The following is a 20,761-nucleotide window of genomic DNA, read 5'->3' as shown; positions in this document are numbered from 1 at the left end:
CTGACTCCCTGGTGATCTATGGTTTGGTCTTTGTTGTTTCACACAATGGCTCCACTAGGAATACGGATCTCTTCAAGGAAAATGATGCAGAAGGTCAGTGTCCAAGGACTCTTCAGCAATCAAGGCAACCGTAGTATGTCTCAGATGCCTCAGTGGTCTTACAGTACAAACTATGTTTGTTATTGGTTTATCTAATTTCAATTTTTGCTTGTATGAAGGTAACAACTACATAGCCCCCAGTGGTATACAAGGATGATCTCAGTGTATAGGGAATTTTTAACAATGATATGGTCTTTTCTCCTCTATGGCCTGGGAGCTACTTGCATTTGCGTCATGCTTTTCAGATCAGGGTCATTAAAATTGCCCATAATAATCAAGGAGTTAGGGTTCTTAATATAGATTCAGGAGAAAATGGTACACGTATATTCACTGGGAAGAATAAAACGCAATTCATACAGGCATCCTTGCATGTATATTGAGAAGGAGCAATACAATACAAATGTCCCCTGGTGTTCACAATGTATCACTTGCAATTACAGTTTTCAATAGCTTGCAGGCAGCTGACGGCACTTCACCCAACAACATATTGCCAGAGGTAATAAAATGTTCAGGTACCCAAATCTGTGGAGAAGAATATATCCTCTCAGGGCCCTGGAAACAGTTTGGCTTTTTGTTTGAAATAATTACATTGTGTAAAAGAGGATCAGGGTGGTACTGAGAGTTCCTATGCAAAGTTTAAGTAATGAGAACGTTATGAAGGTTTCTTGAGGGCCCTTGATTGAAGGTGAATTCAGGAAGAGGCATGCAGTTTTGCTACAGGAATTCTTCTATGGTCAGGTAATAAATCCTTCCTCTCTAATTTAATAATAATAATAATAATAATACTGAGATGAGTTTCTCGAGCGAGCGAGTGGGCAGCTTCAGCATTTCCCACTGCATTTGAAACATGTCCATCATTTCTAAGTGAATGACGCATGGGGAGCTTGGGAAAGACAACATTTCCAGGTGGTATCGCATGTGTTTATGGAACTTCAAACAAAACTAAAGGATCACAATAAGATTCCCTGATCCTTAAAAAAATCCTTGCTTGAGTGCTGGCAGAAGCGGAGTTTCATTTCCAGAAACGGCAAACATGGAAAGAATACAGTGCTTGTAATACAGTATTTATTGAATAGAGCGGCAGTTGGTGCCCAGCTAAACTGCCTTCAATAAAGTTCACTAAATAAATCGATGTGGCCAGACCAGCAAACAATGCAGCCAAACTGTCACCCTCCAAGTATGCTTTTTGAGAAAAATTACAAAAATACCCAGTATACTCTGCCATTTTAATAAAATAAAACTGTGATACATGACACTAGTCGCTTTGAAAATGCACCATGAAAAGCTCAATGTATTTGTCTGATGCAGAACACGTGAGTATAAATGTGCCTAGTTTATTGACTGTAAGTACATATATTTAGCATATATTTCCTACAGTCAATGTTTTAGTTTCCTTTCATAAGAGATAAATGTTATTTAGTTTTGTCATTGTATGGCTTGAAAAGCATGGATGTCCGAGGATAAGGTGAATTAAGGTAACAATCACTTTCCTTCACCTGTGTCTAATTACTTGTCATTAAAATGAGGTTCTGTGTTCCCTCTGGCCCGGAGACCACAGGCCTACTTATAACGATCCCAGAGACCCAAGATCCCATTATGATACATATTGAGACATTTTTATGAGTGCTCTTGACTTGTCTCAAAATGAAACCTGAAGTCCCCTATGTCCGAGAGGCAAATCAAAATAAAGTTGATTCCAAGACGAGATCAAGACTGCAAAAAATGTGGTCTCAAGACCAAGACCGGTTTCGAGTACTACAACACTAGGGGATAGGGGCTGACAGTAAGAATCACTGTAAAAATGATCTAGCTGGGAGGTGGGGGAGGCATTCTGTTGGGAGGGCAGATGATCCAATTTGGTGGAAAATGCCCATCCCCTGCCTACCCGTAGCCACATCCCTGCCATGAATTTACATAGGCCACCTTGGTCTTTGTTCTTACTGTTCAGTACAGGTAGTTTAATCACAGCCCTGCGACCCACACGACATGACCTGGTTGCTTGGTGAAGGAAGTACATTGCAGGGAAGAATACAGGAGTGCAGACTTGGACTATGACTCTAATAAAAAAATGTAAAAAATTTGAGCCACATATTCAATCTGCCAGTGCTGTCAGCAGAGGCAACTTCCCATAAGATCTTTCAGCTGACGGTGACATTTCAGTCTCTCCCTGAGTCCGCTGCCCATTACCTCCATCTTCCCAGAAGATTGGATTTTTACCGTTTCAAGTCAGCTAAAGGGCGTGAGCTGGTGTGAGCGGGGAGGGCCTCCGCACACATGGACTCACACGCGGACCCTATGCACAGCCGCACACACACACAGGAACACACACACACACACACACTCCAGGCTTGATGTATTCAGTCTTAGGAACAAATCGATAGTAAATGTTGAACTAGCTTGCACTTCTCTCCTGAGCACAATTATATCAGAAGCAATACAGGACTTCCCCAGGAAACGCAGTGTGCAGTTTACCGTTGCCACAAGGTGTCATGCCACGATCATCTGCTCCTCTTGTGTGCCACGCCCCCTCGTTAACCACCTGTGGAATCCCCATTTTACCAGCTGTGTCTAGTCTAGTTTAATTGGGTCCATAAATTTAAGTGCTTCCCAGTTAGTCTTTCCTCAGTCCTGTCTTTGACGTTGTTATGTTCTTTGTGTTCCTGATTGTGCCGATCCCTAATAAACCCCTCATTTCCCCGATTCTTCGGCCCCTGCTCCGGCTTCCCAGGTCCGTGATTCCCCGTGGCAAGACACCCGGAGTGTCACTATGCTTTTTCTGGTCTGGTATTAGCAACAAATTTCAATCGCAATCCATAACACTTACTGTCAAATTTAATCACAACTATTAATGATTCCATTATAATAATAATGAAGGTACCTTTGACAGTAATTGCAATCATTACTGGGGACTAGGTTACGCAATTTTCAGTTCTTGTGATCGGAAGGCCAGGTTTGTTTTATCCAAAGAATGGGAGTTGCCCGACAAACCTCGTTGTGTCTAAGTCGCACGTCTACTGGGAACCAGTTGGATCAAAGAGAGAGCACGTGAGTGATTTTAGCGTCCTTCTGAGAAGTGATGGCGCGGATCCCATGTCGTTTTAGCTTGTCCTCATTTGCCTAATGCCCCATTTCCCCTGATCGAGATATACGGATGCGGCTCTATTTAGCCTGGAAATGCACACATAATAATCACAACGACAGAGTATTTGGCTTTTTTTTTTGGACTGTTTTTCAAGGCAATTATTTATTTCTGAGATCATGCCATACTGCGCCAAACTTAGTTATAAGGTGATTAATTTGGATCCAATGCCATCTCCTTAATAATCACACACATAACTTATTATGACAATAATGAAACATCTCAATTGTCCATGTAATTAGGGGTATTGGTCATAAAAATGAGCGGCAGTCATCTCGCATAACCCCTGCTGTCGCATTTCACCGCACGACGTCTTTGCATCTGAAGAATAAGAGAAACCACTAAATTTGCTGCTATTTCCCACACATCCTGGTCACACCTTCTACCAGAGCTCCATTCCAATTGAAAGCCACTCCCCAAGCAGGCGTGACAAGAGGCCGCCATGTGCCGTACCTTGAGCGGTGACACACACAAAGCTCTGGCTTTTCATGCCTGGTCCGCAGGCCCCTTCACTGAGCGCGCAGGGCTCCTCAAACGCCACGTTCCATCGGAAGCAAACGGGATCCTCACACGGAATGGACTCCACGAGGTGGGGGCAGCCGCGGGATGTGTAGGCGGGCTCACGCACCACGTGCCGCCGTCTCTGCCTAAAACCTGTGAGGGGAAGAGGAAACCTAATATTAGCATGAAGAACAACATGGCCTACCAGGCTGAGTGTGGCAGTGCTATAAGGGATATCCCATACACAGCTTTTCATATACGGCAGTGTTTACGTTTGCATAGGCCCCCTAAGGTTTGGGGGACCCCTGTTGGCCTCAAAACGTCATTACACTAGGTGGGCCCCAAAGGGACATTTTGAATTGGGCCCCAGAAGTGACAATGCAACCCCTGCTCATGTCTCTCCTGTAACTCCCACTCATATATCCTCGCATTTCAACACCAGCTGATACTCCGTGCAGCGTCCGAACTTTTCACACGTTAAGTTACACCCATGTTAAAATGACTCCACTAATGGCGGAATGACACTGAGCCAACGCTACCGTTATGTTTAACAGTCAATAAAACAACGTGATTTGCTAAACAACCATTCATGCATTTGTAACAGAAGTCCAAAATAATACTGAGCAAAAATGCAGCAAAAAAATATGTTCATATTCATTAGGACACTTGTGTTCTCTACTGAAACACAATGTGTGAATAGTTTGCTTTTTTTGTGTCAAGTTCACTGCTAAATAAAATTAAAAGCCAACGCAAACCAAAGATCTGCTGTGTGGTAGTAAAGTAGGCATGATATGACCTTAAATGGTAGCTGACTGCTACAGTTTATGATGAGCTATAATGTATAAAAAGGATAGCATGAGGCGTATGAACAAATAAATGAACGAATACAAGAAGCCAAAGGAAAAGTAAAAAGAACAACTTCCTTGAACCTTTACCAGACAAACCATGTTTGGTATCTCCCTGTTACTTAATACTGAACATTTTTCATTTTTTTTTCTCCAGCAGATATCGGCATCTCATCGTCGAGACATCATTTGATTCCCCTCCAGATTCCCGGCTGGTGGGACTGTGGTGGGCGGAGCTCCAGAGATAATTACCACGGGTTTCTACAGATATTTGCAGAATGAGCTGCAACACTAGTAATACATCAACGTCCTGGAACAGGAAGACTTGGCACTGTAAGTATATATACCCACCAGATTTTTTCCCTTCCATTCTAGCTTCCCCTAATAAATCTCGGAGGGCCAGAAAGTCCATGGTTAGTTAAAGATGTTTCAATCCGTACAATTACACCTGCGGCACACTGGGGAATGGCTGTAATTCAGCCAGCAGAAAACCCTACATATTTAAATGCTCTGGATTGGTTCATTTATTTAGCACTTTCTGCACGAGAGTTTTTATTATACTCCTTGCAAGGGCATATAAAGTCTGCATCTTGTCACTGATGTCTGCGTCATCCTTAAACATTACACCCAATTTGGAGACTGATAATATACAATATCCAGCCAACTTAGGAAATGATAAACGGTTATTTTTTTTTAAATGTGAATTGTCACTGGATAGCTAAAATTTTTTCACAGGCCTGTGCAAACATATTTGGGAAAAGGAGCGGAAACCCAAACCGTTTGGTTCCCTATGTTGAAACTGCACTGTACTTTTTCCACGCAGCTTAACACGGTGCAATGTAAAGCCAACAGTTACATTTGGGTTCTTCATTCACTAGATTTGATTTTGGCTTAAATTAATTCATGAAACTATGTGTCCCCTCTGTTTCCAGCTAAACGCTGTTACGGTAATTACCGTATCGCCTTACTTCAGAAAGTAACAGCTAATTAACACTTTATGGCACTCAGTGAATTAGTAACAAAAGGTTTATAGTAGGCTTATCTGAAAAGTCCCAAGTTCTGGGCTTAGAGGTATATATTTTGTACATAATTAACCCACTAGTGTTTTTAAAGGCTTTCACACAGTATGGTGGCTCAGCTGTTAGCACTGTGACCTCATCCCCGCAGAGCTGAATCGGTGTCTCATCCCTGATTCTGCGTATGGAGCTTCTGTGTTCTCCTTTGCCACATGGGTTACCACCTAAAGTGTAAAGATGTGTGGACAGGTGGGTCGGTGTGTCTAATTTGCTCGTAGTGTGTCACTGTGCCCTGTGATGGACCGGCATCCAGTCGGGGTTCTCCCCTGTCTTCTGCCTTATGATTCCTCGGATTGACTCACCACAACCATGTACCCGGTAATTGGTTATGAAAGGTGAAAGGAATGTTTCAAAACTTTTTGCTTTTAAGTCGTTTTGATTTGAGCCTACCTCCAAAGTAAGTGTAAGTCACATGACCAGCTCCTTGGCCCAAAAGTCAACCCATCCCGCAGCCCCAAATCGTGAAAAAGAGTCCTAGAGAACCCCCTCGCTCAGGAAATGAATAACTGAAGGCTTCTATTGCCTTCACAGTCTTATTTGAGCATGACTTTGTGGTTCAGTTCATATTTTTTGTTCCTTACCAACTGTAGGTCACTGCTTCTCCTCTCACTTGACCACATAGAAGAGCTTTGAATTCAGTGCTCTTACCCCTTATGTACCATACGTTTGCATGAGAACATGAATTTACAGATACATGAATAATGAAGCAGAAGGTGACAATAATACACCAATAATAATACACGTATTCATGAAAAAAAAAACTGTTTGGTTCCACTTTTCAGAAGCCACCTCCACATGGAACAGGAGCTTGCTGTGCTCCTCATGAGTGCAGTGAAACTCTTCCTTGTTAATAACAGTGAGAAGCTGCCTGTTACAGATGTTATTGGCATGGGGCTTCCAGGGGAACGCAAGAACACGGTGGAGTCTTTAAAGCTCAGACACCAAATGGAGCTGAAACAGGGCTAGCAGCCACATGCCAGGGCTGTGTTGCAGTTTCTGTGATGCAGTGTTCTAGCATCCTTTTGGACGACCATGTCGAAAGGCTTCCTGCTTTCGCACCAGAAAACATGACACACAGTGCACCTACAGTATATTAATGTACATTTTTTTTAAATTCCATTTACCTTTAAAGAGCAGGTGAAATGTGCTTTCCAACTGGTTGAGAACTGGCTAAGGGTTGAACTGCTTACGTAATGCACAGCTACCAACAACCCTTAGCCTTATTACCTCTCAGAAAAAGAAAATAAAACACTAACAGAAGCCATACTGATTAAAATTTAATTTCAGAGGAAATGAAAAAACCTTTAGTCCAGTTTTGATTGCGGGAGACAATAAATTAGAGCAGGGCACCGAAAACCCATCCCAAAGTCATGCTCACAGGGGGCGCTGCTGAGTCAACGACTCTCCCCTCATCACGTTGCTACATCCCCTCTCATCCCTCCTCCTGTCTGCGCACGCCCAAGCAGGCAGGCGGACGGCGCCATGTTTGGGATCGCTGACAGCACAGAGACATGCACGATGACTGAAAATGTTAGTTTGCCCCTTTTTCCCTCATCCATCCATTTTCCAAACCGCTTATCCTATTGGGTCACGGGGGGTCCAGAGCATATCCTGGAAGCAATGGGCACAAGGCAGGGAACAACCCAGGATGGGGGGCCAGCCCATCGCAGGGCACATTCACACACCATTTACTCACACATGCACACCTATGGGCAATTTAGTGACTCCAATTAGCCTCAGCAAGTTTTTGGACTGTGGGGGGAAACCGGAGTACCCGGAGAAAACCCCACGACGACATGGGGAGAACATGCAAACTCCACACACATGTGACCCAGGCAGAGACTCGAACCCGGGTCCCAGAGGTGGGAGGCAACAGTGCTAACCAGTGCACCACCATGCCACCCCCTTTTTCCCTCAAAGAAACAATAAATACCAATAAAGACCAATATGCCTCATTTTCGATTTAATACTCAAAATATAATTCCTTCTTTTTTTTTCTTGCCCATGTACCTTTCCTCCCCTGAGGTTCCAAGCAATTGTCATGCAGACACGGTCCCCAGGCGGACCACGGTGACAGCAGGCACTCTTCCGGGCAGGGGATGAAGCAGTGCTGAACAGCAGTGGGGAGAGGCCCAGAACAGAGCCGTCCAATCACAGGCCGTGACACTGGAGGTAAACAGGAGGAGGACACAAAGCTGTTCACTCACAAGCAGTGATGCTAGGGGTTCACAGAGTGAGGGCATCAAAAACACAAACAGCTGTGCGTCCACTGAGATACTGGCAGGACACGGTTTTGACCATTTACAGGCTGTGATACTAAGAGGACATTCTCAGCACACATTGTTGACCATTCGCATGCTAGGACTAGGACACTAAAAAGACATTGCTGGCACAGTCTGGCCATTCACGGGCCACGATACTGTTAGGACGTTCTCATGATACATTATTGACCATTCACAGGCCACAATACCAAGATGACATTCTCAGACTCAGAACAGATTGTTGACCATTCACAGACTATGACACTGAGGGTTGCTTACTGCTGGATTCAAAACAATTGCAATTAGAATGCCAAATAATGAAGAATGCTGTGAGGACCTTTGCCATCATTCAATTTGCACAAAGAAAATAATATTGTGATTATTCCTCCATAATGCTTTATTCAATTTATTGAAAACATCCTGCAAAAACAGACACACCAACAAAAATGAGAATACATGCATGTGGCAGGTCCAGAAACACTCTAGTCCTGGAAACATGTCAATAGAGAAGTGTTTCCCAATCCAATCCCCGGAGACCCACAGCCGGTCCGTGTTTTTGCTCCCTACCAGCTCCCTGCCAGACAGTTCACATTTTCAGTCTACCAGAAGCTGGGAGGGAGCAAAAACGCGGACTGGCTGTGAGTCCTTGAGGACCGAATTGGGAAACAGAGTTATCCATTACTGGACCACTGGCTCTGATCTCTATGCATTAAACATAAGCCAGGTAAGCCAAGTCTAAAACAAACATCATTCCTGCCTTCCACTGATCCAAATCCCAGAAAGCTATTGATTGTAAAGACCTTCATTAATATTCTGCACTTGGAGCAGCGTGTTTGCATTGCTTCTTTCTATTTTTTTATTTTGATTTCTCCCTTTGGCATTGGTGGACGACCGTGTCTTTGAAGGGGCCACAGTGCCGATGAACTTCTGGGTCAAACCGTGTGAGGAGTCAGACTCATTAAAGCAGGAACAGAGACAATTGAGACAAATGGGGAAAACCGAGGTTTACATTAGATCGATGATGGCATTGCATCACTTCAATACATTACAAGTTATTGATCCTGAGCCTGATCTAGTGAACCTTTATTTCGCTGGCTTCCCTAACAGCTTGTTACTTTATAGTGAAAATAGAATTAGCATGTAAGCATGTAATCTCCCCTCCCTCCATCTATCCACCACACACGGCAGTGGGCCACAATGACACATCCGCTTACAGCCTTATCCGCTGCAGCCGCCCCCCCCAGGGGAGGATCCGTCCTGGACGATGCTTAAGTCCTTCACAGCTCTCACAGGTAAATGCTGATGCACAGACACACACAGAAGACAGGCTTTTTTTTTTCTTAATATTTACCTTCTTTTCTGTTATGTGGGGCAGTGCTATCAGAAAGCTGTACGCAGTGAATTTCTCTGGTTTGGATCCCACCCCCACAGAAGAAGCTCAGGTTGCCATGACGCTGATCCTGCGGGCTGAGCAGGGGGGGCACCTGGCAGTCGGCCCAGTCTGTGGTCCTCCAGACGTACCTGAGGGAAACACAATGAGCTTCCCAATTCTCACAGCCATTAGGGAAGCGGAATCGGATAACGACAGACAAGGAAAACAGAAGGACAGGGTCAGCGGCGCTCCGCTTTTTGGAAGCGGCCGCCGATGACAGACAAGGGACAACTGGACTAACGGGCTATGGAGTACCGTGCCAACAATTAACGACGGCTTATTTGGAATCAAACAGTCTTCAGAGGCTCCTCGCCAGCTTTCTCCCCTGCACTCAAGCAGAGAGCACTGCATGCTGTATAAGTGCAAACCAGAATAGAATGTGCTTGCCTACCTTTAAAATATTATCGTTATCACTTTTTTCCAGTTCCAAGGAATGCTCAGTAATGAAAATGCAGCAACTATGAAAAATGTGTAGCATAAAGCAATTGAATGGAGGTTTTAATAAGACAACAGTAATTTATAAAACAATTTCCCTTAATCGTGTGGATGCTTGAATGCATTTCACCGAGCCCTAAGGAAATATTAGCCCGTTTTCTCTCCTGCAGAGCAGCACAGCTTATTTGCACATTATTATCACGAGAGGAGAGGGAGAATTAACACCGTGTGTCATGATGAGCCAATCAGGAAGGAGATACGTACATGGGACAACTGGGGAGGGAGTCGCCAAAGATGTTGCAGGCTTCTTTTTCTTGAAGAAAGGGACATTCCACCCCCAGGCCAATCGGGGGCCGCGTAACATAGCGGGTCCTTGTGCGGTATCCTGGGGACAGGTCTGCAGCCCGACAGGTCTTTGAACATGAACTCCACGCCGACCAATCAGATGTCTCACAGTCTATGGGCATCACACAGGACTGATGTGTTACAGGAGAAGCGTCTTGGACACATAGGCTGTGGGTGGAGGGGTGATAACATATATTAGTATAATTTCATATAACTGACTCCTTTTGCATACATACGTTTTAAAAGCATAACTTTGATCTTTGTGATGCGTAATATTAGACAGGCATTAGATAAACAGAAAACAAACAGGAATTGTTCCTAAAATACTGGCCGGTCAAGTTTTGTTATATGACATCATTAGGTCAAGCTGGAAAGGCTTGAATACTGTATTTGTTTGGGATACCTGTCATTTTGGGGAAAAAACATTTACAGGGCAAATCTGCCCATCACCCTTATGGAAGCAACAAATGTGTAGTGGAGTAGTGCAGGTCTACATCATTTCCCTTGGTCTGCCCCGCATCTAACTCAGTCTAGCCTTATGAGTCTCTTGGTGAAGGTCTTAAAAAATGAATACGACTGGATATTAAAACACACCCATAAAAGAAGTTATTTTCACATTGCCGAAATCTGTACCGATACAGACATTCTTGTCAGACTGACAGTCTTTTATAACTATAACATCAATGTTTATGGCCAGCTGGAGAATTTGTCCAGTTCCTTCAGAATCACAACTCATGAGGCCGGAGAGATTCACAGCCAATGGGGAACTTCCCTCTTAAATTCCCTTCAACAGGAAGGGAAACCTCTGCATAATGAAATACACATTTTATACATTTTGTAAATGCTTTTATTTAATGGCCTTCATGAACCCCTAAAAACCGCAAGGGGAGATGTTTTATCAGGACTGTAAATATAAGTCTTATATAAAACACTTCACTACCTTTTAACAATTTAATTAGGGATGCACAACAGTGTGTGTGTGAGACGTTTATTTCTCTGTCATCTTACTTGTTAATTAGACTGTAATTAGAAAAACTGAATGCAGTTCTACTCAGGTGGGAAATAGATACTCAAGACAATTACATAACAGTGAGTCTCCAATTGTACTATTTAAAAGAGAATGTTCATTACACAGTTTAAATGACATCGTTAACGTTTGGGTCACGATATACTTTATGGCCATGGAGTTCGTTTCTGGACCAGGTGCCATGTATGGAAGCAATTCAGATTCAGGGGCCACAGATGATAAGGGCCCTGGAACATGCTTATTTGTAATATTGATGCGTTATTTGTCCCTGTAGGGAAACTAGGTATATTTTGCATATTGCATATGGTTATTACAGTCACATTCTACGCTCTAGGTGGAGCCCCAACATTGAGGCCAGAGGCCTCGACACCCCTAAATTCTGGGCTGCATGGAGTAACTGGGGATAAGGGCCTAACTAAAGAGCACAGCAGTAACGCCACTTCACCAGCCGCAGGGATTTGAACTGGTAACCTTCTGATCATAGGTAGACTCCTAAGCCATAAAACCGCATACCACCCATTGAGTCCATGTCTGGGGGTGGGACCCAGGCTGAACTTTTTTCCTGGGAGCCTGCAATAGCTTTAGCCCCGGTTGCTGGATCTCAGGTAGAATTTTTATCTGGTGTGGTTGTCCAGGCTACGTGCGCAGAGAGAATTAATGTCACAGCAGAAACTGAGACTATAAAATGCTGATGGTGGTGTTCACTTCCAATGGTAATGAAAGAGTTGAGGGACAATAACTCGTTCCTCCTGGATACCACCACCCTCTCACAGTCGAAGGAACTTTCAGCAGAAAGTTCCAGGATTCTGGCAAGTTTCTAGTTCTGATGATGCATCTTTACACTCGATCATGGTAACAACCACACTGAAAATCGACAGTGTGCATTTTATACACTAACACCTGCCAATGAATATTAATCTGGGGCGATTCCAGGATGTTTTGAAGGCGGGGGGGGGGGGGGGGTGGTTATTAGAGGGGCCATAACTCACACAGAGGGGCCAACCTTATCAAAAGCCAAGAATTTGTTATGAATTGCTAAATGACAGAGAAGGGGGCTGTGGCCCCGCCCTTGTATATACAGCTGATATCTACCCATCCATCCACTTATCCATTAAAGTTTTGCTGTGCCTGAAGCCTATCCGAAGATATACAGGGCACAAAGCAAATAATTACAATGACTTTAATAATAACAATTCACTGATGCAATTTATTTATGTCAAAACTGTGATATTCTATTGGTGTTCAGCTCCACTTTAAGACACCCGCTTATCTTCGATGCGTCACTGCATAGATAATTATAAAACCTGTATTTTTACGATATAAAATATTTATGCTGGGCTCTACTTTAAGACACCTTATTAAAATATATTGGCAATAAACATCTAATCTTTAAATACACCAAAACACTTGCCTTTGGAAATGACTACATTATGAGTCAATCTGAGATAATACCGAAAACTGGCTGAAAACGTCTAAATTATAAGAAAATGATTGAATTTCTCCCATCTTAACCTTCTGTATTTGTGGGCCCCCACCGGACTGGTAACACTGCCCCCTCCCACTGAGCTGGATTATTTTTATACAGTGGAACACTCACGAAAGAACTAGGTTTAATCAGATTTATGAGGCTGAGCTGATAAGCAGACCCTTTTTTATTACAAATGTGACCAACACTGCAGCCACAGACATTTTTCCTGTAGGTATTTAGCAGTTGTTTTTTACCATGAAATTAATCTTTATCATAGTTTGTGGATTAAGGTTCCGGTGGTATGTTAACATTATGAGAGCAAAGTGTTTCTATGCAGAAAAATGACAAAACGTTAAAATGGAGCCCTTAACAGTGTGTTGTGTGTTTCTATCCATCCAGAAAAAGCTCTTTCACAGTCATGGTGGAGCCCACACTGCTGAGAGGTGCAGTACAATGAGGCCAGGGCGTTTCCACACCCAGACGGATTGGCCATTGATTCCATGTGACACGTAACGGATTTACGAGTCGTGGTTAAAAACAACTCTATCAATCCTTTTTGTGGAAGGAAAAAAACAATTAAATTACTCCCAGCCAGCCTCACACAGCCGTAGTGCAGGTCTCAACACCCAGCTCGTGTGCGTCATTGGCAAGGTGGCGATTAAGATTCACCTATTTCACAGGATATAAAAATCTCCTGCAATGACTAGCAGGTGCATAACAGAGACCTCATGAAAACACAGAGTTCACAGTTTACTTATAGATGAGGACAAATTTGTTGGTACCCTTCTACAAAAAAACACAGCTATCTCTGAAACTGACAAAAGTTTAATGACATCCCTTGTTTATTTAAAATTTAACACAAATCAGACTTTGCTTTTGATTATTGATTCAGCTGGATATGTAAAATAATCAAACAAATGAAAATGGCACAGACGAAAAAAGTTGGTACCCTCAATTTAATATTTTGTAGCTCCACCTTTTGCAGCAATCGCTGCCAACAAGTGATCTCTGTACTTCACAGTGAGGCGTCTGCATTTGCCAGCAGGTAGTCTGGCCTACTCTTCCAGAGCAAACTGCTCAAGCTGTCAGGTTTGAAGGGTGGCGTCTCCACACTGCAATTTTCAGATCTTTCCATGGATGTTCAATAGGATTAAGATCTGGGTTCATGGAGGACCATTTAAGAATAGTCCAATGTTTTTTCTCAGCCATTCTTGAGTGCTTTTAGCTGTATGTTTTGGGTCATTATCCTGTTGGAGGACCCATGACCTGAGACTGCGGCTGAGCTTTCTGACGCTGGACAGTATGTTTCGCTCCAGGATGCCTTGGTTGTCTTGAGTCTTCATTGTGTCCTGCACAGATTCAAGGTTCCCTGTGCCAGATGCAGCAAAGCAGCCCCAAAACAAACCTGAGCCCCTCCATGTGTCACAGTAGGTATGGAGTTCTTTTCTTTTAAAGCTTCATTTTTACTTCTGTAAACATAGAGCTGATGTGACTGGCCAAAAAGCTCCAGTTCTGTCTCATCAGTCCAATGGACATTCTCCCAGGAACTTTGGGGCTTGTCATCATGCATTGTGGCAAATTCTACTCTGGCTTTTAAATGTTTATCTGTCAATAGTGGAGCCCATTATTCTTCAAAGTGCGATGGATGGATGTACGATCATAAAGTGACCTCAAGGACCTTGACCTTGGAGTTCAGCTTAGATGGTTTTGGATGGTTTCCTTGGCTCTTTTTCTACCATCCACACCATCCTTCTGATCAACCTGGGGTTGCCTTTCCTCTTGCGTCCACATCCTGGGAGGTTGGCTATAGTTCCATGAACCTTATACTTTTTAATAATATTGGCATCTGTGGTCACAGGAACAGGAAGCTGCTTGGAGATGCTCTTGCAGCCTTTACCTATAACATGGTCATCTTCTTCCTGAGCTCTTCAGACAGCTCTCTGCTTTGCTTTCTCTGCTTCATGATCAGTATGATGCACACAATGATACCAAACACAGTAGCATGTTCTGTCCCTATAAAATAGGCTGAATGTCTGATGAAAAACTTGAAGGCACCTGTGATACTAATTATGGTTAAACACTTCATTTGAAACATGACTATAATACAAGGATAAATAGTCTCTTTAGGGGCACCAACAAATATGTCCATACTATTTTAGTATATCTGTAAAATAAACAACAAATCATTTCTTTTCACAGTTTTAGTAGATTATCACATACTAAAGGCATGCAGGTATACATTAGACAATTGCCTTTAATTGAATCACTTTTTAGGAGAAATGGATCATTGTTTCATCGAGCTGTAAGGGTACAAACAAATTTGTCCTCGTCTGTGTATACATTTCACATACAATATATGAGCAAAAGTCTTAGGCAGTCAAAGAGAATGTTTAAACTATTTTTGCAGTGTACATTTTCTCAGAAAACACAATAAAAACTATCAAGTATTTCTTCTGTTCTCGAAAAAGTTGATATCTTGTCGGGTGGGTAGAAGAACACAGCTTCAGGTCCCAAACCACTACTTAGGGACACCCCAGTCATTCCATGTGTTTGTTAAATTTCACCTGCTCAATAGTTGAAAAATCTGATATATTGACTGACCATATGAGGCCTGTTAGTGCTTGAGTCAAAAAATACATGTATTTGTCGGTTGTTGCAAATACTTGGGTTGACCTTAGAGTTTTAAATTGCTAAGCTGACACAGTTTGATAGACATAGTCTTACACCAGTATGAAGATTAGTTAAACATCATGCCTAAGACTTTTTCCCAGTCTGGTCACCAGTACCTATATTTTCTGAATCATGATTGGCTAAATTAAGTCCTTACCTCAGCATGACATTTTTCCCGTCGTTCCTCACGCAGCGAACCTGCCGTATCTGGTACCCGATTTCGATGTCCCAGTCCTTGGGGTTGTGATGATGAGGATGAGGATGATGATGATGGTGCTGGTGCAGATGGTGGCCAGCACTACGGATGTTGCGCTGGACAGAATTTCCCTCGGTGGAATCGGTGCCGAGATCTGGGGTGGTCCTTCCCATCCACAGCTCTTTCGGGGGAGGGAGCCGGCACTGGCTCCACGGCCCCACTTTCAGACTGTACAGGTATTCTGTCTCTCCGCTGGGGCAGGGTGGCATGTTATTGCAGGTTCTGGTCTGGGTGAGGTTGGGGCAGCTAGCACCGCCATATTCGGGGGCAGCCAGGACTGCCCGGGTACGGTACTGGAGGCCGACTCCGCAGGTCTTACTGCAGGTAGACCAGGCTGAGAATTCAGACACCACGCAGTCAAAGGGACAGGGGATGAGACAGGCTTGCTCTAGCGTTGGCTTCTGGGAAAAGGACTCGCAGACGCGATCTGCCACCACGCTGCGGTTGGACTTGCGCACACACTGGACGCTGCGCAGCTGGACACCATACTGCGCCGTGACGCACGACGCAGCCCGTAACCTCTGCTCAACCGCAGGTGGGGGCGTCAGTGAGCAGGTGGCCCAATCGGACACCTCCCACTCGAAGAGGTCGCGGTGCCAGTCGCACACCTTGAAGCAACGCCTCTGGGCTTCAGGCCGGTCCCCAGGCCAGCAGTTGGAGTGGTGCGTGGTCCAGCCCTCGGCGTGAACGCACCACACAGTCCTGGTCTGAAACCCACCGGGACCACACTCCTCGCCCACACATTTGCCCCACTGCCCTGAAGAGGGAGACAAAAAAAAAACACTGCCCTCAGTATCTCACCGTGTTCCTCTCAACTGGCAACACCAAATACATAAGAAAACAAATCCCAAGATGGCACGGCTAGAGCCACACCTGCTCCGACTGGATTGTAGCTTAACTTAGCCTTAAGGTATTTTGCTACACAGATGTACAGTGTATGTTTGTGTGTGCGATAATTAAAACTTGAAATCTCACAAAACTTCAAACAGATGCATGCTGCCCTGCTTTTAAATGAGAATTATTTCAAATGAAACCAAGATTTGTATGATGTGTATATTAAAACAGAGAGAATATTCTGACTCGCAACATCGTCAGATAGTACCTTCTGTTTCGTGGAGCCAAATGGTTTGTCGGTCTCTTTTCACTATAACAGCTATGTAAAACAATCTAAAAGCTTAGCAGGAGCAAGACACTTGGACGCTTGAGAGGAAAGTCTGAGTCACTGCCTCAGAAGCTGTGCCGATCACATGACTGGATTGCAGTGTACTGGCGAAGCACTGTACAGACGGACAAAATGTCCAGACGAACAACGGGTAAGTTCACATGGATCAGTTGAAAGAGGAAGTTGTGGTACTGAGTGATGCCAAGCGAACACCAAACGGAAACCAGGACAGGAAGAAGAAGACTGGAAATCAGAGACCAAATGAAAAAGCAGAACCAGAACAAACCCGAATCACAGAACCAAACAAGATCAGAGGAGTAAGACATCAAACACCCAGAAAAAAGTTCAAGACCAAACCTTGACTACAGAGTAGGAAAAACCAAACCTCAAGACTGAGCAAAGGACCATTGACCAGAATGACCTTAAACAGATTGATGACATAAAGTCTGGGTGATTATGCATCAAGATGAAAGTAAGGGATTGGACCAAGAGTGTAGGAGGGTTTAACAAAAACATGGGAGTGACAAAAATATTTCTGGAGTCATTCTGGAGTTATTTCAGGCACAAGGAAAAACACAGAAGACACAAAAGTGCTGTTGGATGACTAAAAGGGTCACAACAAGGTATGTAGTCAAGCAGCTCCTCAGGCTAAGAGGCAAACCAAAACAAAGCAGAGAAGCCTGCTAAAAGCCGCAGGGGAAGTCAGTGAGTATCACCTGCCTCACCCCTTTCCCAGCACGCAAATGCCGCCCCTCACCCCAGAGGTCACTCAGGCATTCATATCTCGATATTATCTTGTGACTAACAGCTTGCTGGCATTTTAAATATTATTATAATTCAAAGCCGTTCAACTGCAACCTCACAGTCTGCTAATACAATCTGCGCGACAAAAAAACTGTGCTAGATGCATTTTTACAGCAATTTAAGTGCTACTTTTCCTTTGCATCAAGCATGTTGTGCAGGTGACCTAGGCTACATACTGTATATATATATATATTCTTTTCTTTTCTTTTTTCCCCCAAAGTAAAAATGTAAGTGGAATGCAACACAAACAGTGGATAACAGAAAGCCATAAGCAGAGTATGCACCTGTCACTGAAACGAACCAGACACAGGCAGCAACTCAGCATTGAGGCTCCCTCTGTACCTTCGAGAGCAGTGTTTAGCATAGAGTTAATGTGCAGGAGTCGAAGCTACTGAATAACTGCAGTAACTGGTAGTGTGGAAATGACTTAATCAGCTGGTGCAACCTTCACACTGCCTTCAGTGAGAAAGACATGATAAATGATAACATTTTTAGACTTAATTAATTCTACCTATTCTTGAAATAGCTTGAAGTTCTGGAGGAATGTTTGGGAGAAGAGGACTGCTTTATTCTTGCAGAAGCTATGCTCTGTCACACATTCTGGAGTAAGCTTGCACAATTATTATGCGCAATTTCAGAAATGTTAAGGATCAGGGCAAAAGACGGAGAACACTCTAGAAGGGATTGCAGGGGTCATTGCACATACGCCCCTCCCATGGGCAACTGAGATACGCTAGTTAATATAACTGTTTGTCTGCGCAATTTGTGAGGAAACTTACAGAACATGAGGAGGAAATGCAAACTCCCAACACACACAGCAGGGACAGGATTCAACCCACCACCTAGATTACGCAGTACTGACAGGGCTGCCAGCATGTGCTGTGAAACCACTGCAGGTTATTCAAATGCAGCAGCAGGTCAGGTATTCAATCAGCCAAAATACTCTCATGTTCCACCTCTCGTCTTCTCCCTCCATTGGCTCCCTGCAGGTGCTCTCATCGAGATCACGTCCCGTGGCTGGCTTTCGTGGCTGCTAATGGAATGGCCCCTACCTCCGTCTCACTCTCTACGGTCAGCAAATGAACGTCACCTGGTGATTCCTGCACCACGTGAAAACAAGTCTCACGCCAGATGTTTCTCATATGTGGCTCCTAACTACATCCACTCCATCACGACAAATAAATATCTCTTCGGGGGACACCTAAACTAACCTCATCCTGCCACTGATCCTCCCAGGCTCTCTGTCTTTGTTGACTGTTCTTTTGAAATGTTTTCACTTGGCTCTACTGCAACTGCTGATCATGTTTTTTTTTCCTCTTTGCTAATAGATTCCCCTGGTGTTATTTATTTGAATAGCTTGTCGGGTGTGTTGTATAGATATTGTTCCGATAACGTTCCTCTGCTTGTCATTGGTCACTCACTGAAAGCTGAGCCTAGCAGCAATTGGCTCCTTGACAGTTATATGCTCCTCAGTGCTTTGGGCAAAAGCATCTGTCAAAGAAATAAATGCAAATGACATTTCAGGGGACGGTGCAACCCAGATTAGGGTTGTTAAAATTCCCGTGAATGCATACATACTTATGTCATTTAAAAGGAACCCAAAACCTTCATACAAAACAAATTGCATAAGTTGCAACTCTTAAATGCTGCAAAACACATTTTTATTAAAATTAAATTACTAGCTATCCTATTTGAATATAACTGCAAGTCTCCAAATAGCATGAAGACAAAAAAATCAAGTCAGAAATCAGAGACACACTTTAAGGTAGGCGCCCAAGGTTAATGGCGATTCAAGATGACTTTCAAATTAACGTCAAAGAAGGACAACATCATTCAGTATCACTCTTACATAAGAAGGCCCCAGAACACTACTCTTTCAAGAGTCTGAGTGACTTGTGGCTGTTGTGTGCTGCGTTGTCATGTACAAAACAGCGCAAACAACCATAAAGAAAACATTTCACCCAAGGTAATCTGCTGGTGTTCTTTTTGTGAACGCACTGTAAGGCAGCATTGTTGTGCTGGTAATTAGGAAACAGCTTGCCTTATCTCTCAAAGGCCGGGGCATTCAAAGGCAATTTCACACGACAACCGCACAGTCTATGAGGCAACTTAAAGATCTGGTTCCAACGGCACACCAAGTCCGTTGATATTCCCCAAACAGCTACGATCGCTTCCTCTCTCTTACAATCCCTAATTTGAATTTACTGCCCCAGCCGACACAGCAGTCTGCGCTGGAACCCAACGTTGCGCTTGCACCGCCCACTGAGCCCTTCTGCCCGCCCCCCCACCTCCCTCCGACAGGCCCACCACGAAACTGCCGAGCAGATGTCACACGAACACAGACCTCCGCTGTCTCTCGCCCCTGGCTCTTGTCAAATGATGGATCGCAGCCCCTGCTGCCTCCCACTCTCTCCCCACCCTTCTCTTCCCCTCCCACTTCTCCCCTCTAATTTCACACCAACCCTGATACTGAGAGAACCCAACTATTTATCCTTGTTTCCCGTCACCCACAAGGTATCTGCCACAACTTTCCATATAAACACGGCCTATTGCAGACTGTTCCCGGTCCACCACACACCTGACGACTGCATTGGAAACTACAAAATCAACTTAGACAGCCAGCCCTAGGCCACTGACACCCTCGGGGGGGGGGGGGGAGGGGGGGGTAAAGGGGTCCCTACAATTAATTTTCCCGGCCCACATACTCATCAGCTGAGAACTCGCCCGATACGCCAGATGGCCAGTTCAGCCTCAGCTTATACCCTTCCTCAGTGTACCTCCCAACTGAAGTCTCTTCTTCACGAGAGCTGGCAGTCATTTGGTCACATCTCTCAAACCGTTCATTTCCCTTTCTCTGAGCCTCTGCTACCTTTCTGCCACTCTATCCATCCTCTCCTAAGTGGGACCAGCATTTATCCCACACTGAACCTATTTACTTACCACAAACCTGAAGCTTCCTCTCCAGTCAATCAGAAAAAAAACCTCGATCATTAACTCTCTGGTTTATTTAATCTATAAATTACTTTTATTCTCTATCATACTTACCGTTCCATCTCCCCTGGCTTCCTGCATTTATGGAAAGCTCAGAGCTACACTCAAACTAAAGCAAGACCTAAATGAAAATCAGAGCTAAAGTCAAGGAATCCTTCTGTCTTCATCCTTCTATTCGATCTTGCTTTCCAGCTCAGGAATATTTTAATAGTCAATTTTTCTTAGCTGTAAAGGATCCCTTCCCAAAAAC

General features: G+C 44.0%; 1 protein-coding gene across 1 annotated transcript in view; it reads right to left on the bottom strand.

The window, feature by feature from the left end:
- thsd7ba (thrombospondin, type I, domain containing 7Ba) overlaps window positions 1-20,761 on the bottom strand; it is a 100,045-nt gene that overhangs the window by 58,767 nt on the left and 20,517 nt on the right. Inside the window, exons 3-7 of the mRNA XM_049003305.1 lie at window positions 15,456-16,311; window positions 10,053-10,301; window positions 9,273-9,442; window positions 7,671-7,826; window positions 3,692-3,892 (exon numbers count right to left, since the gene is read on the bottom strand). Coding sequence (XP_048859262.1) covers window positions 3,692-3,892; window positions 7,671-7,826; window positions 9,273-9,442; window positions 10,053-10,301; window positions 15,456-16,311 — 1,632 coding nt within the window. The remainder of the gene's footprint in view (window positions 1-3,691; window positions 3,893-7,670; window positions 7,827-9,272; window positions 9,443-10,052; window positions 10,302-15,455; window positions 16,312-20,761) is intronic.

The sequence above is a fragment of the Brienomyrus brachyistius genome, chromosome 1, assembly GCF_023856365.1.
Source record: "Brienomyrus brachyistius isolate T26 chromosome 1, BBRACH_0.4, whole genome shotgun sequence".
NCBI lineage: Eukaryota > Metazoa > Chordata > Actinopteri > Osteoglossiformes > Mormyridae > Brienomyrus > Brienomyrus brachyistius.
Note: the sequence above shows the minus strand (reverse complement) of the source record. Positions and strands in the feature narration are given on the sequence as shown.